This window comes from Oryctolagus cuniculus, chromosome 18 (genome assembly GCF_964237555.1).
Source record: "Oryctolagus cuniculus chromosome 18, mOryCun1.1, whole genome shotgun sequence".
Classification (NCBI taxonomy): domain Eukaryota; kingdom Metazoa; phylum Chordata; class Mammalia; order Lagomorpha; family Leporidae; genus Oryctolagus; species Oryctolagus cuniculus.
The window spans coordinates 21876535-21897285 of NC_091449.1; the positions used below are offsets into that span (position 1 = coordinate 21876535).

The following is a 20751-nucleotide window of genomic DNA, read 5'->3' on the forward strand; positions in this document are numbered from 1 at the left end:
CAGGGGTGTGGATGCACCATGAGGCAGGGGTGTGGGCACACTTGGGCAGGTGCCTCTCCATTCCTAGGTCACTTTGGGATACATTTCAGCTGAGCCTCGGCTGAGATAGTCATGTCCAATGGGACTGAATGAGCAGCAGGTGGAGGGCTCTAGCACAGAGCCAAGCCCTCTCCCCCTGCTCCCAGACCCCCCCCCCACACCTTTTCCCAGGACCCACCAAGCTCACTCCAGGCTGGGCTGGCTGTCAGGAGCTCACCCCCGGAAGCCGCCACGGGCATCCTCCACTGCTAATTCCTCTTCCCTTTGCTTTTCAGGAGTCAAGTTCAACATGAGACTGCAGCAGCCCGGCCAGGTAAATTCAAGTGCAGTCAATCTCAGCGCAAGGCCCCGGGAAAGTGGGGGAGGGCAGGGACAGAATTTTGGAGCTCATCTTGCGCCCATTCTGGGGAAGAAAGACGCAGCCAGCCCTTTCCAGCAGCCCTGGCAGCCAAGCCCAGGCAGTTGCCTTGGACCCATGAACTTCTATTCTGTGTTAGGTGGCGCCCGCCAACAATAGGAGACCCTTGGGGCCCCGGCTTCCCGCCGCCCAACCTGGCCAGGCCGAGGTTCCTGGGAGGACCGCGCCATCTTGTGGCCGAAATGACACCTGCGCTTCAGGTCCCCAACGTGGAAGGGCCGTGGTGCGTGGCTAGGAGGGAGGCCTTTGGGTACGAGCTGGATCTCACGCCCGTAGCGGAGAGCCTGTCTCCTGCTCCCTCACTCCAGGGAAAACGCGGGCGTGGCGCAGGCCTGGCCCAAGTGACCCTCAGGGCCGCTGCCCTGTCCCCTCGGGTAACCACGTCTCTCCTCGCTCCAGGAGCCCCCACCGGGCCGTTTCCGGGATGGCGACTCGAGGGCACCCACGGCGAAAGTCTCCCGGGACTTGTCCAGCCGGGCCCCCGGGGGTCTTAACCTGCCGGCGCCGGACCAGCCCCCGCCGCACCTGCAGACCGGGGCCCGCTCGCGTGTCCGGCAGCGCCGCCGGCGGCTGCTCATCAAGAAGATGCCCGCGGCCATGGCCACCCCAGCCAACAGCTCGGCGGGCCCCGCGGTACGGCCGCTACCCGGAGCCCGCGACGGCCGTTGGGCGGTCCTGCAACGGACGCAGCAGGAGCGCAAGAGGCTGATGCGGGAGGCGTGCGCCAAGTACCGCGCCAGCAGCAGCCGCAGGGCCGTCACACCGCGCCACGTGTCGCGCATCTTCGTGGAGGACCGCCACCGCGTGCTCTACTGCGAGGTGCCCAAAGCCGGCTGCTCCAACTGGAAGCGAGTGCTCATGGTGCTGGCCGGGCTGGCCTCGTCCACCGCCAGCATCCAGCACGACACGGTCCACTATGGCAGCGCGCTCAAGCGGCTGGACACGTTCGGCCGCCAGGGCATCCTGCACCGGCTGCGCACCTACACCAAGATGCTCTTCGTGCGCGAGCCCTTCGAGAGACTGGTGTCCGCCTTCCGCGACAAGTTCGAGCACCCCAACAGCTACTACCACCCCGTCTTCGGCAAGGCCATCCTGGCCCGCTACCGCGCCAACGCCTCACGGGAGGCGCTGCGGACGGGCTCGGGCGTGCGCTTCCCCGAGTTCGTCCAGTACCTGCTGGACGTGCACCGGCCCGTGGGCATGGACATCCACTGGGACCACGTCAGCCGGCTCTGCAGCCCCTGCCTCATCGACTACGACTTCGTGGGCAAGTTCGAGAGCATGGAGGACGACGCCAACTTCTTCCTGAGCCTGGTGCGCGCGCCGCAGAACCTCACCTTCCCTCGCTTCAAGGACCGCCACTCGCAGGAGGCGCGCACCACGGCGCGCATCACGCACCAGTACTTTGCGCAGCTCTCGACCCTGCAGCGGCAGCGCGCCTACGACTTCTACTACATGGACTACCTGATGTTCAACTACTCCAAGCCTTTCGCAGACCTGTACTGAGGGGCGGGGCATCTCACCCGGGCGCAGGTGCGTCCTCGCCTGGGAACCGAGATGCACCTGCAGCCACAGGGCCGCTGCACCTGTTGCATGCAGCAGGCCCGAGGTCTTGGGTGGGGACCCCAGCCGCTGTCTTGTACCTGCTTTCTCACTCCTCAGCTGGGGACGGTTCCTGGGGGCCACGAGGGGCACCCAGCAGCTCAGCCAGCAGTTACAATGCCCAAGAGAGTCAGGACAGGGGGACAGGGGTCCCAGCAGCCGGGATTACCCCTGCGGTCCCTTAGCCAATGCCTTGAACCAAACCACGCGGTTTGCAGCTTTTCTACGATGGTAGGGGGGAGGGCACAGGTTCCAAATAAAGCACACGGTTTCCAGAGGCAGTAGTGTCTACACTGTGTGTTGCTGTGGAGACAGGGTCCCTGTCCCAGGACAGCCTGAAACAGGGCCCTGCAGAGGGGCCCCCGGGCAGGAGAGGCCTGAGTGGGAGGGGAGCCGAGGGGGCCCAGCACCTCTTATCCAGGGACCACCCCCCCCCCCGCCGCCTCCGAGACCAGGACCCCGTCAACTGGCCTCTCCCGTCTCAGACCCAGTGTGACCATCTAGGGGGTGGGGGGGAGACCTGCGACCCTCCCCGACCCCTGAGGCCCGTGGGCATCATTTCTACCTGGGCCTCTTGGAAGCCCCAGAGGGTGCCAGCGCAGTGCTGAACTCTGGGCAAGCTGACCCTGGGCTCCATGGGGCCCTGCCTCTGGGTCTCAGTGGGTGCAGCTCAGGGTGACGGGGAGGGGGAGGGGTGGTCACGCTGTCCCTGGCTCTTTGCCCCTCTGGGCTAAGCAAGGCTTTGGCCCAGAGCTGTCACCTGCAGACCCCTGCCCCCTGGCACCTCAGAGGAGATGCCACACGGGAAACTTTTCCTCTGAAAGCAAGCCTTCTCCACACCTGAAATGCCCGTGGGATTGTCACAGTCAGGCCCAGGGGGAAGGGTGAGTGGCTGCGGCTGTGTTGGGGTTGGATTCGGGGGCTGGGGCGAAGTGCAGGCTCTCTGCTCTCTGTGTGGCAGCCTGCGCCTGCCAGGAGCCCCCGCGTGCCCTCCCGAGTCTTCCTGAGGGACTTCCGTGGTCCAGCCCAGGAGTGCCCCGTGGCCACAGGAGGTGCTGCTGGGCCCTGAGGCACAGACACGGCCAGATCCAGCCAGGCTCACCACGCATGAGCCACTCCATCTCCCCTGCCTCCACGCTGGCCCCCGGGGACGCGCCTTGTCCGCAGGGGGCTGTGTCCACCAGGATCCTGAGCTGTGACAAGGACCCCCTGCCCGCCCCAAGTGCCGGCTGGACATGGCCTGGGTTGGAGACGAGACTGCACTCGGGGCCTGAGGGACTCCGGAACCCGGGGCAGGCAGGTGCCGGGAGGCTTAGAAAGCCAGCGAGGCCAGGCCAGGGTCAGAGTGAGAGAAGCGGGGATGGACTGGCTGATGGTGACCCAGGACAGCTGCCCCTTGGGCCTGGTGCTCATGAAATGAGACCGAAGAAGTGCCCCTGGCCGGGGTTGCATCATCTTGGGCAGCCTGAGGCGGGGTCTCGTGACATCTGCTCAGCAAGGGGACAGCTGCAGGCCCAGCTGGGCAGCCTGCAGGGTGGCTTTGCCAATGCTGCTACGGCCGGGAGGACAGACGGAGACTGCCCCGGGCCAGGCGTGGGCGTGTGTGTGTGAGCGTATGTGTGTGTGCAAGTAGGGGTGTGAGTTGTGGATGTTCGAGTGTACACACATGAGCCTGTTTGTGTCAGCATGCTTGTATGTGAGCGGGAGTGTGTATCTGAGTGTGCTGTGTCAGACACCCAGCCTGAGCCATGCACATGACACACACAGCGTGGCCGTTAGAGAGGGGTTATGTCTCTGGGTGTCCATGATCAGAATCACCTGATGGCCCCCAGGGTGACCTCTGCCTGAGTCTCGCCCCCCCCCCCCGAGGGCACTGAGGTGCAGGGGCCCAGCCCCGGCTCTGGCCTCACGGGCTTGGGGAGGGGTCTCAGCCCCAGCGTAGGAGAGTGGGTGTGGGTATGCGAGGGAGCGAATGTCTGTGTTGTTCGCACACATGTGTGTGGGGGGCAGGCAAGTCTGGGGTGAGGGGCGTGTGTACACGTGTGGAGGGATGCTGTGGACAGACCGCCTCCTCCTCTATCTCCTCCTCCCCTCCCCTCCCCTCCCCCCTCCCTCCTCCCCCTCCTCCCCCCCTCCTCTGTGGGATCTGCCCCCTCCTCATGCCGTCCACTCACCTGACTACAGTCCAGTGGGGTGGTCTGATCAGGGACCCAAGCGGGGACCACAAGCAGCTCCCGGGGTGTGAGGACCCCTTGAGTCCTGAGACTGCCCCAGGCACGGCCCTGCCCCTGAGCAGGCACAACAGGCCGCCCCCACCCAGGGTCCCCTATGGGGCCTTGAGCGGCCCTGGGAGAGGGGATTTGAGGCCCAGGCGGGTGGGCATGAGCGCCAGCCAAAGCTGCCTCCTCCCCTCTGTCCAGGTGCCTGACTGCACAGGGCCTGTCCCAAGGCCCCAGGACAGGGCTGGGCAGGTGTGGGCGGGGAGACAGCCTCCAGTTCGCCCCTACTCTCCAGCGCCGCCTCTTTGCCAATTTGATCCAGGGCGGTGGGGTGAGGGGAGCCCTTCGTGGGGGCCCTGAGGGCTGGGGGAAGCCGCCTCACTGCTGTCCTGGCCCCTACCCATGGCCACAGCCACTCAAAGGAGCTTCCTCTTGGGGTCTGTCCATCCATCCATCCCTGCCCCAAGCAGAGGGAGCCCCCCTCCCCCGACACACCAGGGGTGGCAACCCACAGGGCGCAGGAACTGGGATGTGGTCTCACTGCTCCCACCTCTGGGGACCCAGGACTGAGAAGCACAGTGAGCCTCGGATGAGGTCCTGGAGAACCTGGGGGCCACCCTGGGTGCGCGGACAGAAGGGGCAGCGGCTGCCCAGCCCCCGGCCCAGGCTCCCAACCCGGGGAGGACCGGCGGGGCGCTGGGCTCGGGCTCCGGGCATTGCCTGCAGGACCTTCGGCACAGGGGCTCAGCTGTGCTGCGGCAGCGCGCGGCGGGGGGGCTCCAGGCGCAGGGCTGTCGGCTGCCCCCGCCCCCCCCCCCCCGCTACCCCAGGAAGGGAGTGGGTGGGAGGTGGGCCGCGATTCCCAGAGCTTTTGGATCCTAGGACCAGGACAGCGGCCAGAAGGGAGTCATTCCCAGTCGAGGGCTCTGGCGGCTCGGCCACGTCGCCGCGGTGTGGGGTGCCGGCCGGAATCAGGCGCTGGTGACCACGACGCACAAGGTGCTGTGCCGGCCCCGACGCGCCCCGCCGGACGCGCCCCCGACCCCCAGCCACCCTGTTCCAGAGGTGAGGCACGGAGGCTTGGCCGCAGCTGCACGGCCGCAGGGGTTGGAGCTGGGCCGCCTCGCGTTGGTCTCACCGCTTGCCGCGGTCCCGGCGGGGAGCTGCGGTCTGGAGCGGGCGGGGGGCGGGGGCGGGAATGGAGTGGGAAGGGGGCAGTTCTCCACAGGCGCAGAGACCACCCGCAGCCGCCAGGTGACGCTAAGCCCCTGCTCCTGCGCAGCGGCCTGCTATCCCCGGCTGGGCCACCAGGTGGCAGCAACACCCCGACTTGAGCATCCCGCGGACCCGGAGAAGGCCGTAGCCGGCCTCCCCGCCACGGGGACACCCGGGCTTTGCCTGTCTAGTAGATCCTCTTCATTCCTTGCACCCACTCACCCCTCCAGGCTGCTGGACTCTCTCACCAGCGGGAACCATGGTCTGGCAGCCCCCTCCTGAGCGCGGGGCCAGCCCCTGCCACCACGGGCCCCCAGCCCTCACCCCCTTTCTGGCCTCAGGGAAGTCCCCCCTGCTGCCTCCCCACTGCACCTGCCCCTCCCTCTGGCACCACCACCCACACCCAGAGCGCACAAAGATGACGCCAGACTGCCCTGCTCTGCGTGTGACACTCCTGCCGACGCACGCCCTCGCCACCCTGCCGGACCCCCAGCTCACACCCCCCACCCTGGCCCCTAGGGCCCCCCGGGTCAGCTGCCCAGCCGAGGTCTCTGAAGGCCCGGCGAGGGGGTGCTGGGTCCTCACCTGTACCACTTGGCTCTCCCGTGCCTCTCATTCCCCACTGGCCACCACCTTGCAGCGACCCCGATTCCTCTTCTTCCCTCTGCCTCCCAACAGGCACCCGCGTCCACGCCCCCCTCCCCACCCCCACCCCCCAGCCCGTGCCCCACCCCAGGTTCCCACTGGCTTCTCTGTGTGCACTGAGTGTTGGCTTTTAAGTGCCTGCAAGAGATGCAACGCTTATCTTCCCTGCTTCCTTGCACATGGGCTACGGAGAGGTTAAGGAATTCACCCAAGGCCATCCGAGCCTGGGAGTCCGGCCCCCATGTCCAGTGACAGCTGCGAAGGAACGCAGGGGGCCCTGGGCAAGGGGAAGCCGCGCTCTCCGGGGCTGCAGCAGCAGGGGGCAGGGCGGCGCTGGCTCCTCACAGGCAGAGAGACAGCGGTGGGGTCTGTGGAGGGGCTTAGGGGTCCGTGGCTTTGGGGACAGTGCCATGTCCTGTGGTTACAGGACAGGCTGTGGCCAGGCTGGGCAGAGGGCAGACACCGCCCTGGCTCCGAGCGTGCAGACGAACCAGGTCCTGCATGTGTCCCCTGTGGGGTCTGCAGCCAGCATCGTTCCCCGCTCTGCCCCCAGCTCCATCTGTCTCACCTGCGGCCCCCCTGCTCCTGGCTCAGGGTTGGCCCTTGTGGGTGACAGTTACAAGGGCTACAGCCAGGCCCCTGCTTAGGGTGCAGGGCCTGGGAGCAGGGCTGTATGGGATGGGATCTGTAAACCCAGGCAGCACTGGCAGAAGAGGGGCCCAGGGCGAGGGGCCTGAAGCCTGCCCGCAGCAACCCCCCACCCCACCCCTATGGGGCGGAGCCAGACAGGACAGTGGGATGGGGTTTGGGACGGAGCCTGCTCCCTCTCCACACCCAGGTGCTGAATTCTACTTTTTCCTTGTATTTATTTCTTCTTAAACCCCGCTTCTTTCCCCCAAGGCGTCTAATCTATTATTTAACATCGGATTGTGCGACTGAAACTCCCAGGCAAATTGAAAATTATTTGTGTTTGAGGTTTCAGGCATGAAGCCGAGGCAACCGTTTCGGGGCCGACCTGGGAACCTGGGCGAAGGCAGAGAACCCGCAGCTTGGCTCCTGGAAGGGGCCGGGTGGCGCTCCGGGGTGGGGCTGGGGGTGGGGGTGGGAAATCCACAGGCCCCGGGGGTCCGGCTACACACAGGCCTGGCGCGCCCGGAGCCCTGCGCTCAGGGCTCATTAATCTCCACGTGGCATTTCACTTGGGAAAGGCTGCCGACACCTCCCACTGGCCAAAGTCCTGGAGAGCTGGAGCAGGTGCAATCAGTCACCCTGGCCCGTGCCCCCCCCGGGGCACAGGCCGCGGTCCCAGGAGGATTAATGACACAGGTGCGAGGGCTCCGCATCATTTTTCAGGGCTTGGGCTCTCCATGGAACTGCAGCAGGGGTTGCGGACCTCATGGGGCCTCTGAGCAGGGCACCGAGGTGCTGGGTGGTGGTTAAGGGGCAGGGTTTGGGGTGGGGCTGCCCCCCCCGGCCCTCTGGCCCCCAAGGCTGACAGAGCCCGGGTCAGCACAGAGCGTGTTCCTGGGCGTGACGCAGCACCCCCCAAAGGGAGGCAGGCTGAGCACAGGGCCGAATGCATAAACACCGCATGTCGGGTGGGCGATTGGCCTAGGGGTTAGGACACCTGCTTCCCGCTCTGGCTCCGACTCCAGCTCCCTGCTAATGCAGACCCTGCGAGGCAGCAGAGATGGCTCAAGTGGCCAGGTTCCTGCCACCCACGTGGGAGCCCTGGATCGAGCCCTGGCTCTCTCTCTCTCTCTCTCTCCCTCTCTGTCACTCTCAAATGAAAACAGCCATCCATGTGAATTCTCCCATGGATGCCGGCAGCACCTGTGTGCCAGGGGCCAGAGCGTGGGGAGCAGACACCAGGTCAAGTTCGAGCCAGCAGGCCACCATCAAGAGTCTGGGTTTTATGCTGAAAACAGCAGGGAGCCACTGACCAGCCAGCGCAGCCCGGTTTCTGTGGCCAAAGGGATCTGAGCGGGGCTGGGAGGCTGTCTTGGCCCCGCGGGCTCTGTAACAGGACGCCACTGCTCACTGTTCTGAGGCCCTGCCAGGGCCGGGGTGGGGGAGCTCGCTCCTGACTCAGAGAGGGTCCCCAGCCCACGCTCGGAGGTGTATCGTAGCACCTGTCAGGTGAGATAGGTGATCTTCTCCAGGGCCATACCCTCCCCTGCTCCCAGCACCATGGTCACTCACCTGTCACCACATTTGGGGACACACCCACTTGGGCCCAGGCGCTCTTAGGCCCAGAGCCAGGGCCCAGCACCTGGGACCAGAGTGACCCTCTGCCACCCAGATGGCCATGGGAGTTTCCTCTGTCCCTGCAGGAACCCCCAGCATTGCTCCCCGCCCCGACCCCAGGCCCCAGAAGCACATTGTCCTTCACCCTGTGTGGTGTGCACGAAGCCACACCCTGCCACAGACCACCACCGCCACTGTAAACTGAGCCAGAGCCCAGCGGGTCCCGCCATGCGGCCACTCCGCAGAAACACTGCCTCCGCACCCCACAGGGAAGGCGTCATTTTTCCAGAGGCCTCTGCAACAGATCCAAGGATTGATCACAGATCATGCACACACACGCATGCACACACATGCATACACACACGCATGTGCACACATGTACGAGCACACACATGCATGCACACATACACGCACACACACACCCCTCAGTGAATTCCCGAGGAGGGAAGGTAAAAGCATATCTTCATGCAACAATCCCTTGGGGGTGAATAATAGAACCCGTGGGCTCGATTTCCGGTGCACATGGGCCTCCCCGATGGCGGCACACACACAGCTGGACAGTGGGGCCCAGGGCTGGGACCTCCCATGCCCCCGGCTGCGAGTGCCACTTCCTGAGTGGGCTCTTCCGTGCCCTCCGGTCCCACAGAGGAGCCGCTTCGTCTGCTCAATCTGTGTCCGTGGCAGAGACACCGCCGGGGTCCCCTATGGAGGCTGCTCCCCTGGAGGACTTGGCCCCTGCTCCGTTCCCAGCCCCCACCCCCAGGGAGGTGCAGGGGTCTGGCACTTTGGTTTCTAGAAGTCTGCAGGTTGGGGCTGGCACGGTGGTGTTGTAGGCTAAGCCTCTAAGCACCCCATTTGGGCGCTGGTTCAAGTCCCAGCTGCTCCTCTTCCCATCCAGCTCTCTGCTAGCCCACAGGGAGAGCAGTGGAAGATAACTCAGGTGTGTGTGCCCCTGCACCCATGTGGGAGACCTGGAAGAAGCTTCTGGCTCCTGACAGCCATCTGGGGAGTGAACCGGTGGATGGAAGACCTCAGACCTCTCTCTCTGTCTTTCCCCCTCTCTGTCTGTAACTCTACCTCTCAAATAAATAAAGAAAGAAAATCTTAACGAAAAAAAAAAAAAAAAAGAAGAAGAAGAAGAAGTCTGCAGGTAGTGGGGAATGCTCACAGCAGGAAACAGCTGGAACACCCATCCACAGCGAGATGGACGAGGAGAGGGGGTCCGCTCCGCTCACGCTGCCTCGTCAGACGTGGCCGTGAACGAGAACGTTCCGGGTTCCTCTGTTCCCCCGATCAACAGATCCTCCGAGCACGGCTGGGTGAGACCCACTGTGCTCACTGAGGGACACACAGTCCTGAGCAGCAAGCCCACCTCCGACGTGCAGGACTCAGCACACTGGGGGAGTCTGACCCTGGTAAGCAGAAACAGTAATGACCTTGGCAAGGGCTACGGAGGAGATGACCTTGGAGAAGAGAAGGGGAGGGGAGGGGAGAGGAGGGGAGGGGAAGGGAGGGGAGGGGAGGGGAAGGGAGGAAAGGGAGGGGAGGGGAGGGGAGGGGAGGGGAGGGAAAGGGAGGGGAAGGGTAATCCTCTGCCTAGCGGCGCCGGCACACCGGGTTCTAGTCCTGGTCGGGGCGCTGGATTCTGTCCCGGTTGCCCCTCTTCCAGGCCAGCTCTCTGCTGTGGCCCGGGAGTGCAGTGGAGGATGGCCCAGGTCCTTGGGCCCTGCACCTGCATGGGAGACCAGGAAGAAGCGCCTGGCTCCTGGCTCTGGATCAGCGCAGTGCGCCGGCCGCAGCAGGCATTTGGGGGTTGAACCAATGGAAGGAAGACCTTTCTCTCTGTCTCTCTCTCTCTCTCACTGTCTAACTCTGCCTGTCAATAAAAAAAAAAAAAAAAAAAAAAAGATTGCATCTCTGTGGGCGGGCGCCATGGCGTAGTGGGTAAAGCCTCTGTCTGCAGGGCCGGCATCCCATATGGGTGCCAGTTCAAGTCCCACTGCTCCACTCTGACCCAGTTCCCTTCTAATGGTCTGGGAGAGCAGTGGAAGATCATCCAAGTCCTTGGGCCCCTGCACCCGCGTGGGAGACCTGGAAGAAACCCCTGGCTCCTGGCTTCCACCTGGCCCAGACCTGACCATTGCAGCCATTTGGGGAGTGACCCAGTGGATGGAAGACCTGTCTCTGTCTCTCCTCCTCCCTCCATAACTCTGCCTTTTAAATAAATAAACTTTTTAAAAAACAAATCTTTTTTTTTAAAGATTGTGTCTATGGTACCAGCATTGTGGCACAGCGGGTTAAGCCATCGCTTGCAACACATGAGCGCTGGTTTGAGTCCTGGCTGCTCCTCTTCCAGTCCAGCTTCCTGCTGGAAAAGCAGCTGAAGATGGCCCCTGTGGGAGACCCAGGTGGAGTTCCAGACTCCTGGCTTCAGCCTGGTCCAGCCCTGGCTGTCTTGGTCATGTGGGGAATGAACTGGCAGATGGGAGATTCTCTCCCCCCACCTCTGTTTCTCCCTCTCCATATAACTCTGCCTTCCAAAGAAATCTGTAACTCTTTAAAGATGGCTTCTGGCATAGACAAAACAATGGCGTCCAAAGATTCTGCACCCTAGCCCCTGGGACCTGAGAGGGAGGATCTGGGATATGAAGGATGACCTGGGTACCTGGGGAGGGGGGCATCTCGTGACCACAAGGGGCCTAGAGAGAGGGCAGGGGGCAGCAGAAACAGGGATAGGAGTACGGGAAGGAAGGAGCCTTGACCCAGGGAAGTCAGGAAGCTTCTAGAAGCTGGGACAGGCGCGGAAACACATCTTTCCTGGCACCTCTGAGGGAGCACAGCCCTGCTGACCCATTGAGGCTTCTGAATTGCACACCGGTGAGAACGGTCTGCAGTTCAGAACGGTGAGAACATCCGCGCTTCCTGTCACAGCAGCGAGAAGAAGCTAATACAGCGCCACAGCCCAGCTCCAGCTTCTTCTGCCTCCTCTCGCAAAGCTGGGTCCTGGGAGGGCCTCCCAAGGGTGCCCTGGGCACTCCCACCCATGAGGTTCTGCTCCCCGAGAGACCCAGCCTGCAGCAGCCTGGGAGAGAGCAGGTGCCGGCCGGAACTTGGGCACCTGGCCCGCCCTCTTGCTTGCCCGACTGCAGTGGTAGGTGACACGGACATGTGCAGTTGTGAAAGCTGTCACTCCTGGTGGCTGGGGATGGTTTAACCCATGGAAGTGTGGTCACCGAGGCAGCGTACGAGGCATTCCAGAAAGATCAGGAGAAAGCAACCTCGGTAGGATCAGGTGGCCTTGCCACCCTTGACCATCACTTTCCCAAGAGGTAACCAAAGGCTGAGCACAGTTAGGAGTCCAGTGTGAAGCCAGAGGGCCTGCTGGGTAGGCAGAAGGAGCCGCTGGTCTCTGGAGCTCAGGGGCAGGGAGCTGAGACCCTCAGGATGGCCATGCTTCTGGGATGAAAGTGTTGACGGAGGCAGGTCGGCTGGCTCCAGCTCACACACCCTCGCCTTTGGGTTGGCACAGCTGAGTCGCCAGGACTTGAACACTCTGAGCTAGCGGAAGTGGCCCATTCCCGGCCCTGCCTCCCCGGGGAAGGGCTAGTGCGCCTCCATTCCTGCAGGAAATGCCTGCCGTGATGGCTACAAGAACCCCTCCCCTGCTCCCTGCCTGGTAGGGCTCCTGTAGCCCAGGAGAGGCTTCCGGTACCGAGCAGCTCCCACCCCCACTCACTCCAGCCTCACAGCCCCTCCCTGCCGATCCACAACCGTCAGAGTCGTGAACTTTCCACGTGTCTGCAGCTCCTCCCTTATGGAGTCCTGGGCTTCCCCTGCCCATGTGGCCACTCGATCCCTAAGTAGTGGCCAGGTGGGCTGTGGGGGCCGATCCTGCACTAGGGACCAGTTTAGCCCCAGTGATGTTTCAGGGGCCGCACCAGGATATCCTGAGTAAGGGAGAAGCAGTGGCGACGCACACCTCCTGCCTCTCACGAGGAAACGCAGTTAGGCTGGTCTCTCTGGGTTCAGAGAGGACTCCAGACCCCAGACCCCAGACCCCAGACCCCAGACCCCAGACAAGGACATGAGAATCGCTGTCAACTTTGAGCCAAGTCCAGACCACTCCTCCCTGGCTTGTGTGTCTTGGGCCATGTGTTCCAGAGGCACCCTCTAATTTTGGGGGTTGCCGTGATGGGGGAAGACACTCTGAGGAGTCCGCGACAAGACCCAGAGGGAGAATTCCAAGGCAGACTTGAAGTTCCGTCCCAGGGACAGTGTTCATGCAGCGTCACAAGCAGCTCCTGGTGTGGTACAGGCGGAGAGCCAGACTGGGACACACACGGGAAAACGCAGCTGCAGCCACACACCACCATCGGGCTCCGAGACCTCCCAGGTCTAAGGTCAAGTGGACCCAGCAGCAGCCTGGGTGAGGTAGAAGTGGAGCATCTACGATCAGGCATGGGCTGCGTGGGCCAGGAGCCTGCGCTGGTCGGGGTACAGCTGGCTAATGAGACAGGAAAAAGCCAGAGCTTGCATCACAGGTGTGCTGGCTTCAGATGCGGAAGCAGGTTAAAAAACAAACAAACAAACAAACAGGGCCGGCGCCGCGGCTCAATAGGCTAATCCTCCGCCTAGCGGCGCCGGCACACCGGGTTCTAGTCCCGGTCGGGGCGCCAGATTCTGTCCCGGTTGCCCCTCTTCCAGGCCAGCCCTCTGCTGTGGCCAGGGAGTGCAGTGGAGGATGGCCCAGGTGCTTGGGCCCTGCACCCCATGGGAGACCAGGAAAAGCACCTGGCTCCTGGCTCCTGCCATCGGATCAGCGCGGTGCGCCGGCCGCAGCGCGCCGGCCGCGGCGGCCATTGGAGGGTGAACCAACGGCAAAGGAAGACCTTTCTCTCTGTCTCTCTCTCTCACTGTCCACTCTGCCTGTCAAAAAAATAAAAAATAAAAAAATAAATAAAAATAAAAAAAACAAACAAACAGGTGGCGTCCGCACTTCAGCGCCACACAGCGGTGGCCTGGAAAGAGGGGCGTCCTCACCATGGCTGTGGCTTTAGGCCAAAGTCACCCACTTTGGTGGGAAGGGCAGTGGCCTATGGCCGGAATATGAATGGACTCAGGGCTTGGCCAGGTAGGTAGAGATCTTGCGAAGGGAAGACTAGAGGACCAGGAGAAGTCACGTGGATGGGGCTTGGCACAGCGTGTGACTATGACTGCCTCACTGGTTAAGGCCCGCTGGGGCATCCCTCATGAGAGAGGCACCCATCAACCAAGAAAACACAATGAGCCAGCCAATGACATCAGCCAGCTCCTGCGGTCAGCCTCGTCACTGCTGGAGCAAAGAGCGAGAGGCAGAGGCACCGTGGTGGTAGGGCCAGGGCTACGAACGGGCCTAACAGCCCGGGTCTGCTCGCTGAGGCTGCTCCAGCTGCTGCCGCCGCCCGATGCCCAGTGTTCCAGCAGCAGAGACCCACTCTGAGTCCAATAGCACAGCGCTGCTTGAGGATACCAGTCGCTTGCTGACACGCTGCGCCCTCGGGTCCCTAGTGCCGCGACAGCAGATCACCCATCAGGGTGACTGATGAAGAACACAGATCTATTTCTTACCTTTCTGGTGTGGGGCCCTCGTACCGCGTTGTCCCGTGGCGGAAGGCAGAAGGGTGACAGGGATGAGCTCATCTCTCTCCTGGAACTCCGCCTCCTGAGAGCAAACCCGCTGCTGAGAGAGCAGCGTTCGTCCAGTCCCTGGGCAGAGCTCTCATGACCTAACTGCCTCTAAAAAAAAAAAAAAAAAAAAAAAAAAGATTGATTGATTGATTTGATAGGCAGAGTTAGAGAGAGGCAGAAGCAGAGAGAGAGAGAGAGAGAGAGAGAGGTCTTCCATCCGCTGGTTCACTCCCCAATTGGATGCAATGGCAGGAGCTGCACTGATCCAAAGCCAGGAGCCAGGAGCTCCTTCTGGGTCTCCCATGTGGGTGCAGGGGCCCAAGGACTTGGGCCATCTTCTACTGCTTTCCCAGGCCATAGCAGAGAGCTGAATGGGAAGTGGAACAGCTGGGACTCGAACCGGCACCCATAGGGGATACCAGCACAGCAGGCAGCAGCTTTACGTGCTGTGCCACAGCGCTGGCCCCTAACTGCCTCTTAGAGTTCCTGTCTGCCCCCACTGCTGCCTTGGGTACGGTTTCCAACACACAAACCGGGAAGCATACATTCAAACCAGAGCAGCCCCTTTCATCCTGGAAGAGGCAATGACTGACTTTGTTAGGAATAGACACACATTGTGAGTATGGGGCGGCCTTTCCTGCCACAGCCTGAGCCAGACCACTGACCGAGAGCTTATGAGTGTTTGATCCATCAGTGCAGGACTCCACGCGACATCCAGGAGTCACTTCACAGCAAAGAAGGGGTGAAGGTGAGCACATGACCACAGAGGCTCTGGTGACCTGCCATCCCCTGTGGCGCCACCCTGAACCTGCACATCTGATAAAGCCATGGGAAAGTCCATACGATGCACAGCTAAAGGGCCAGCTCAGTGGTGCTATTTTGCAAAGATGAGGTCCCAACCTCTAGTTAAACGGACAGTAGGTTGACAGGGTTCTGCCCCTGTGTGAGATGCAGAGTGAGGGCCTTCTCGCTGTGAGATGTCTGCCTCCTGGCTCTCAGGACCTGTCAATATGTTACCTTTCATGGCAGAAGGAACCATGCAGGCAGGGAGTGATAAAGTTAAGGATCTGGATTGGGGCCAATGTTGTGGTGCAGCGGGTAAGGTGTCACCTGCAATGCCAGCATCCCATGTGGGCGCAGGTTCATGGCCCGGCTGTTCCACTTCCGATCCAGCTCCCTGTTAATGGCCTGGGAAAAGCAGAGAAGGGTGGCCCAAGTGCTTGGGCCCCTGCACCTGCATGCGAGACCTGGATGAAGCTCCTGGCTCCTGGCTTGAGCCTGGTCCAGCCCTGGCTGTTGTGGTCATCTGAGGAGTGAACCAGCAGATGGAAGATCTCTCTCTCTCTCTCTCTCTCTCTCTCTCTCTCTCTCTCTAACTCTGCCTTTCAAATAAATAAATAAATAATTAATTAAAAAACAAAAAGGGCCTGGGTTTCCCGAGTGGGCCCCGTGTAATCCCAAGTGTCCTTCTAAGTCAGGAGGACAGTGGAGGTTCCGTGTGGGAGTGAAGCAGCGTGAGAAAGACTGCACGGGGCTTCACTGACGCTGATCAGGGGGAACCCTCCGGCAGCTGGGAAGGGCAGGGAAGCGGCTTCTCCCCAGAGCCTCTGGAAAGGGTTCAGCCCTGTCTGTTCCTGAACTGTAGCCCAGTGAGACCCGTGACCTTCTGAGCTCTGACATAAGGGATTTATGTTGTCTCCACTCATCAAGTCTGCAACAGTTTGATACAGTAGCAAGAGCAAAGGAATAGACCGCCTGATAGGAACCCGGGGTCCAGGAGCCACGCGGTAGAGGGAGCAGTGCTCTGCTCGCCATCACTCCTGCGGGCCCGCCTGGGGAATCTGGCCTCCATCGCCACGCGCTGGGCCCCACCTGAGCAGTGCCTCCATCCAGAGTCCCACCGACCTGCAGTCATGGCTGCTGCCCAGGCACTTGAGGCTCCTTGTGTCAAGGAACGGGCAGGCCTGAAAGGTCCCCATCTTGGTCCCTGATGGTCCCAGAGGTGGCGTTTACTCTACAGGGGGGGCAGGGAGGAGTCTGCTCGGTGCCTGATTAATCCGCATTGGTGCTTCCTGGAAGTCCGTCACTCAGCGGGCAGGAGGGGCAACTCTGATCTGAGAAGGTCCGGGTGGCCAAGGTCTCAGACCCCTTGGGGATGAGGACTTGGCGACTCCATCGGCATAGCCAGGGAGACCAGGGCAGCTGGAGACCAGAACGGACTGTGGAGAGTGGATGAGTTTCCACCACAGCCTCAGGAGCCAGGGCAGCAGCGGAGGCTGTGGCTAAGCTCAGCCATCCTGTTCCATATTCTGCCAGGGAGAGGCGCTCTGGACCGCAGGGGAGCCGCTTCCTGAGAGCATGGGCAGACACGGGCGTGAGCGAGCCATGCACGCGTTGGGATGGGTTGGACACTGGAGTGCACCAGCCCCATTCCTCTTGAGTGATGGGGAACGTGTGACCCAGCTTCCAGAAGTGCTGCCTGCACAAAGCTTTCAGCCTTTGGAGACTGCCCAAGGTCAAGGCCCACATCCGACAATCAGCGTGGGGACAGAGAGCCCACCTCACTCACTCCGGGTGGGGGAGCTGCTGGTGGGGTCGGCTGAAGCCGCTGCTGAGACTGCGTGAGAGCCCACCTTCTGCTCACATGCTTGCCTTTCCCCCTTGGTCAGACATTGATGTAGGAAGGACCCCCCTCCCCAACTAGACCCCCGCATGCTAACGTCCACCCCAGTCTGCTTGGCGGGGAGCTCAGCCTGCAGCGGGGCAACAGGGGAGGAAGAAGGCTATGGCTGGAATAATCATGGTATTAGAGAACGAGGGAGACCTTGCAAGACGTGAAGCGGTTCTGTGACCTTTTGAAAAGCCCTCTGCAGCTGCTAGAGGGAAAATAGATGGTAAGGGAGAGAGGGAAAGCAAAGAGGCCCGAGAGAGGGCACCCAGGTGGGAGATGATGGCAGCGCAGGTCCGAGGAGTCACGCTGCTGGGCTCGAGGTGGGCAAGGAAGACAGAAGAGAGGAAGATGGAGGTTCCAGCTGCGTCCCAGGTTCCGGTTTGCGGTGCTCAGTGGCAGGTGCACTGGGTGGTGACACTGGGAGGCCAGGGGAGGAGGAGGAAAGATCACATATCCTGGTCTGCACTTGCAGGTTTCAACATCCTTGCGGTCTGCAGGTGGGGGGAGGTGTGGCCTGGGAGCCGCTGGCGCTGCACGGCCACCTGCGATTCTGTAGGGAGGAGGAAGGAGAAGGCAGCCTAGGGATGGCCAGGCAGACAGGGACAGGCCAGCAAAGGGGACTGACAGCCTGGGTGAACTTGTGCTGCAAAACAAATGTCCCTAAAACCTCAAAGGCCTGAAAGCTGTCTCCTCCCTCCTCATCCAGGACCTGTGGGCTGGCCAGGACTCTGCGAGGGACCATGCCCCCAGGGGCCCCCAGAGGAAGAGAGGGGGGCGGTTCCCAGGCAGCGCCAGACGCTCTCCTTGTCTCCCCCTCCTCCCCTTCCTGCTCTTCCTCCTCTGCCTCCTCCTCTTCTTCCTCAGGCAGCCGGAGGCTGAGGAGAGGACAGAAAGGCCCTTGGTGACTGACAAAGAGGCTTATGGGAACCAGGCCAGCAGGACCTGGAACTTTCCCCTGGGAGCCGGAAGCTGGGGGAGACAGGAAGTGTAGACCACTCTGCATGTTCCGTCTGCTAGGAGGGGTGAGAGAGATGGGGGAGAGGCTGAGGGGGACGCCTCGAAAGGTTCAGGTTTGTGTGTGGCAGAGAACTTAAATGGACGTGAGGCCAACGGACTGGGCCTTTGAAAGGGCAAGGTCAGGCCGGCACCGTGGCAAAGCAAGAAACACTGCCACCTGTGACGTCAGCATCCCATAGGGTTCGAGTCCCAGCTGCTCCACTTCCAATCCAGCTCTCTGCTATGGCTTGGGAAAGTAGCAGAAGATGGCCTGGGTTGGGTCCCTGCAACCTGCATGGGAGACCCAGAAAAAGCTCCTGGCTCCTGGCTTTATCCTGGTCCAGCGCTGGGTGTTGTAGCCATCTGGGTAGTGAACAGCAAATGGAAGCTTGCTCACTTGTGCTCTCTAAAAGGGAGAGAGGGAGAGAGGGAGGGAGAGAGGGAGGGAGGGAGAGAGGGAGAGAGGGGGAGAGGGGGAGCAGGCAAAGGCAACTCTGCAGAAAGAATCAAAGTCCTGGGCGAGAAGACACAGCCCCCATGGACTGCAGGGCCTGGGCCCCTGCGATGGCCTCACGTCCCCAGGGCCTTCCCCGTCCTCTTCCTGGGGTCACTGTCCGAGGTGACAGTACCCAGCAGAGCTGCACCTGAGGCCCGAGGTGGCCAGGCTGGAGGGCGTGTGGCCAGGGGCTGGGTGTACAAGCTTGGATGTGTGTGCGCGCACCCCTGAGGGCCCCGCGGGGGAGACAGGCGGTTAGGGGCCAGGTGTGCTGACAGAGGCGGGTTGGCCAGGGCCAGCTCGTCCCGGCCACCACATTCCAGGACGCTTCTCCATGGAATCTGGGAATTGCAGACAAGGGCCGGGCCTTCCAGGTCTTTATGAAGGTACATGGGGGCATTTCAGAAAGTCTGGGGAAGTGGAATTTGGAGCAAAACATTTTCAGAGTCCATGCATACTCTGCATTGTTCCTGAACTTTTTGAAGACCGCTGGTGAAGGAGGAAGGATATGGGGTATTTTCGTGAACCATCGATAGCTGATTTATACCTTCCAAGTGTTTCGACCTCTGATAAGAGTGGTGCTCCTACACTCTGAAATCCTTAGGGGCGGGCAGCGAGAGATGATAAACACTCACACAATTTGGTACAATACCTGCAGTATATGTACTATGTAATTATCAGTCACAGAATAACATGTATATCATCCGGAATGACTGCGCACACACACACACACACACACACAGAGCCATGTATTGCCGTGGGTCATACAGACACAATGCCTCTGGGCTCATCATAAGCATTTTCAATAAGCAGTTCTAGAGTCTCCAGGGACAGCTAGAGGATTTTCTTCCTGTGGGAGCAGAATGCCAAGAGGTAAACTCATCCATAGAAGCTACTAGAAGCCTCTGCTTAGCCACTATCCGGTCACCTGCCTTTGGTGAAGCCACCAGCAGCAGCAGCTGGGGGTCTTTCCACCAACCCTGAGGCTGTGTCGGGGATGTCATTGCTGTCCCCAGGCACCCCCGGGGGCAAGGGGTAAAATTGAATCAGTGATTGAACCTGTCACACATACCAGGGGAATGAGATCACCAGGGTGTGGGGGCATTCATTTGTAATTAGTTCTAATTACTGGAAGAATCAGTGTTTCAATTTTTCACAACTTATCTGTCTTCTCATAAAGCCCTCAAGTCTCCCCCCAGTTCAGTCAAAATCCTCCTATGAAATTTCTATCAGCTGATGCATCAGGAATACTAGCTAACCATTTTGAAAAATAAATGCTTTTTCAGGTCCAGACTTCAAACAGGAAGCCAAAGTTCATTCTAGATTGATGAGGGACCTAAGAGGGAAAACAGAACTGTGAAAATTCATAGAGGGAGACACTACTGAAATATACCAAGATGCCTTTTCTTTTTGTACTTCCTTGGGTGAACTTGCAGCTTTTCAGCCAGGCTTGCCTGCCTACGGGTGGAGGGGAGGGAGGGAGAGAGGTGGGGGTGGGGCTGTGAGGAGGGGGAAAAGGAAGGAAGTGGAGGGGGAGGAGGGGAGAGAGAGGACAAGGAAGGGAGGAGCGGGGGAAGGAGGAGAGCTGTGGAGGGATGGGGCTCCCAGCGTCCTTTTCGACCAGCGGCAGTCAGGGTGCCCAGGCATTGGAGAAAAGCGAGAGGGGAACATCAGGGGCCGGCAGCTACCTGCTTCCTTGCCACTTATGTGCGAGTTGCAACACTGGCAGATGTGTGTGTTGTTTATGGATGCATTTCTGTGCTGTGGAAAGTGTGACTGTGTGCCCAGGAGTCCTTGGTAGCAGATTCCACTGCGAGAGAAGGGAAGGGTCTCTACTGGGCTGCATTATGTTGTTTTCTTTTGAAAGAGAGATCTGAAGCCAGTAGTTAAAATGGCAGCATTTATGACATCTGGGTGTCTGAGTGTTATGCTTTCTGCATTTTGAAATATACCATGTGGGAAAGACAGACTGAATGAGGAGGAAGAGTTTGATTCAATATATAAAAAAATCAATGTGTGTTTGTGCACTCAGGCGTGTGCGCACCTGTGTCTTTGTGCCTCTGTGTGCATCCCTTCGTCCTGTCCAAACAACACGTGTGTGTAGCATGTGTGTGTGTGTGTGCAGCTGTGTAAGGCCATCTTCAGAAAGTTCATGAGAAATGTGCAATATGAAAGAACTACAAGGATTTCTATTTTTTGTGCCAGAAAAACTATTTTAATTTCATTTTTCATGAACTTTCAAAGCATCATGTATGTGTGTGGCTCTGCTTGTTTCTGTTAGTGCGTGTACCTTACATCTGCATGTCTGAGCCACTGCACCTGCAGCTCTGTTTATGTATGTATGTGCGTGTGTGTGTGTGTGTGTGTGTGTGTTGTGTGAGAATAGGAAAGACTGAATGGACGAATACCAAGTAATCAGTGACACACTTCCCTCTGGGAGGCGAAACAGGACTTCTGTTTCTCTTTTGTACATTATACTGTGACTTATTTATTTTCTTACAATGATCATGCATTCTTTATTAGTATTTTTATATAC

General features: G+C 60.3%; 1 protein-coding gene and 1 long non-coding RNA gene across 9 annotated transcripts in view; one reads left to right on the forward strand and one right to left on the reverse strand.

Moving 5' to 3' along the window:
* CHST8 (carbohydrate sulfotransferase 8) overlaps nucleotides 1-2340 on the forward strand; it is a 119576-nt gene extending 117236 nt beyond the window's left edge. For all 4 annotated transcript variants that reach the window (XM_051846727.2, XM_051846728.2, XM_051846730.2 and 1 more), the window contains exons 3-4: nucleotides 315-352; nucleotides 857-2340. In XM_051846727.2, the coding sequence (XP_051702687.2) occupies nucleotides 315-352; nucleotides 857-1963 (1145 nt within the window). In that variant the 3' untranslated portion in view covers nucleotides 1964-2340. The remainder of the gene's footprint in view (nucleotides 1-314; nucleotides 353-856) is intronic.
* The window catches only part of LOC127491297 (uncharacterized), a 39567-nt gene that overhangs the window by 4491 nt on the left and 14325 nt on the right, over nucleotides 1-20751 (reverse strand). For 4 of the 5 annotated variants that reach the window (XR_011384233.1, XR_011384232.1, XR_011384231.1 and 1 more), the window contains one exon: nucleotides 13993-14160. This is a non-coding gene — a long non-coding RNA (uncharacterized lncRNA). Of the gene's footprint in view, nucleotides 1-982; nucleotides 1121-13992; nucleotides 14161-20751 lie in introns of those variants that run through there. The other variant, XR_007919866.2, reaches the window with a different exon arrangement.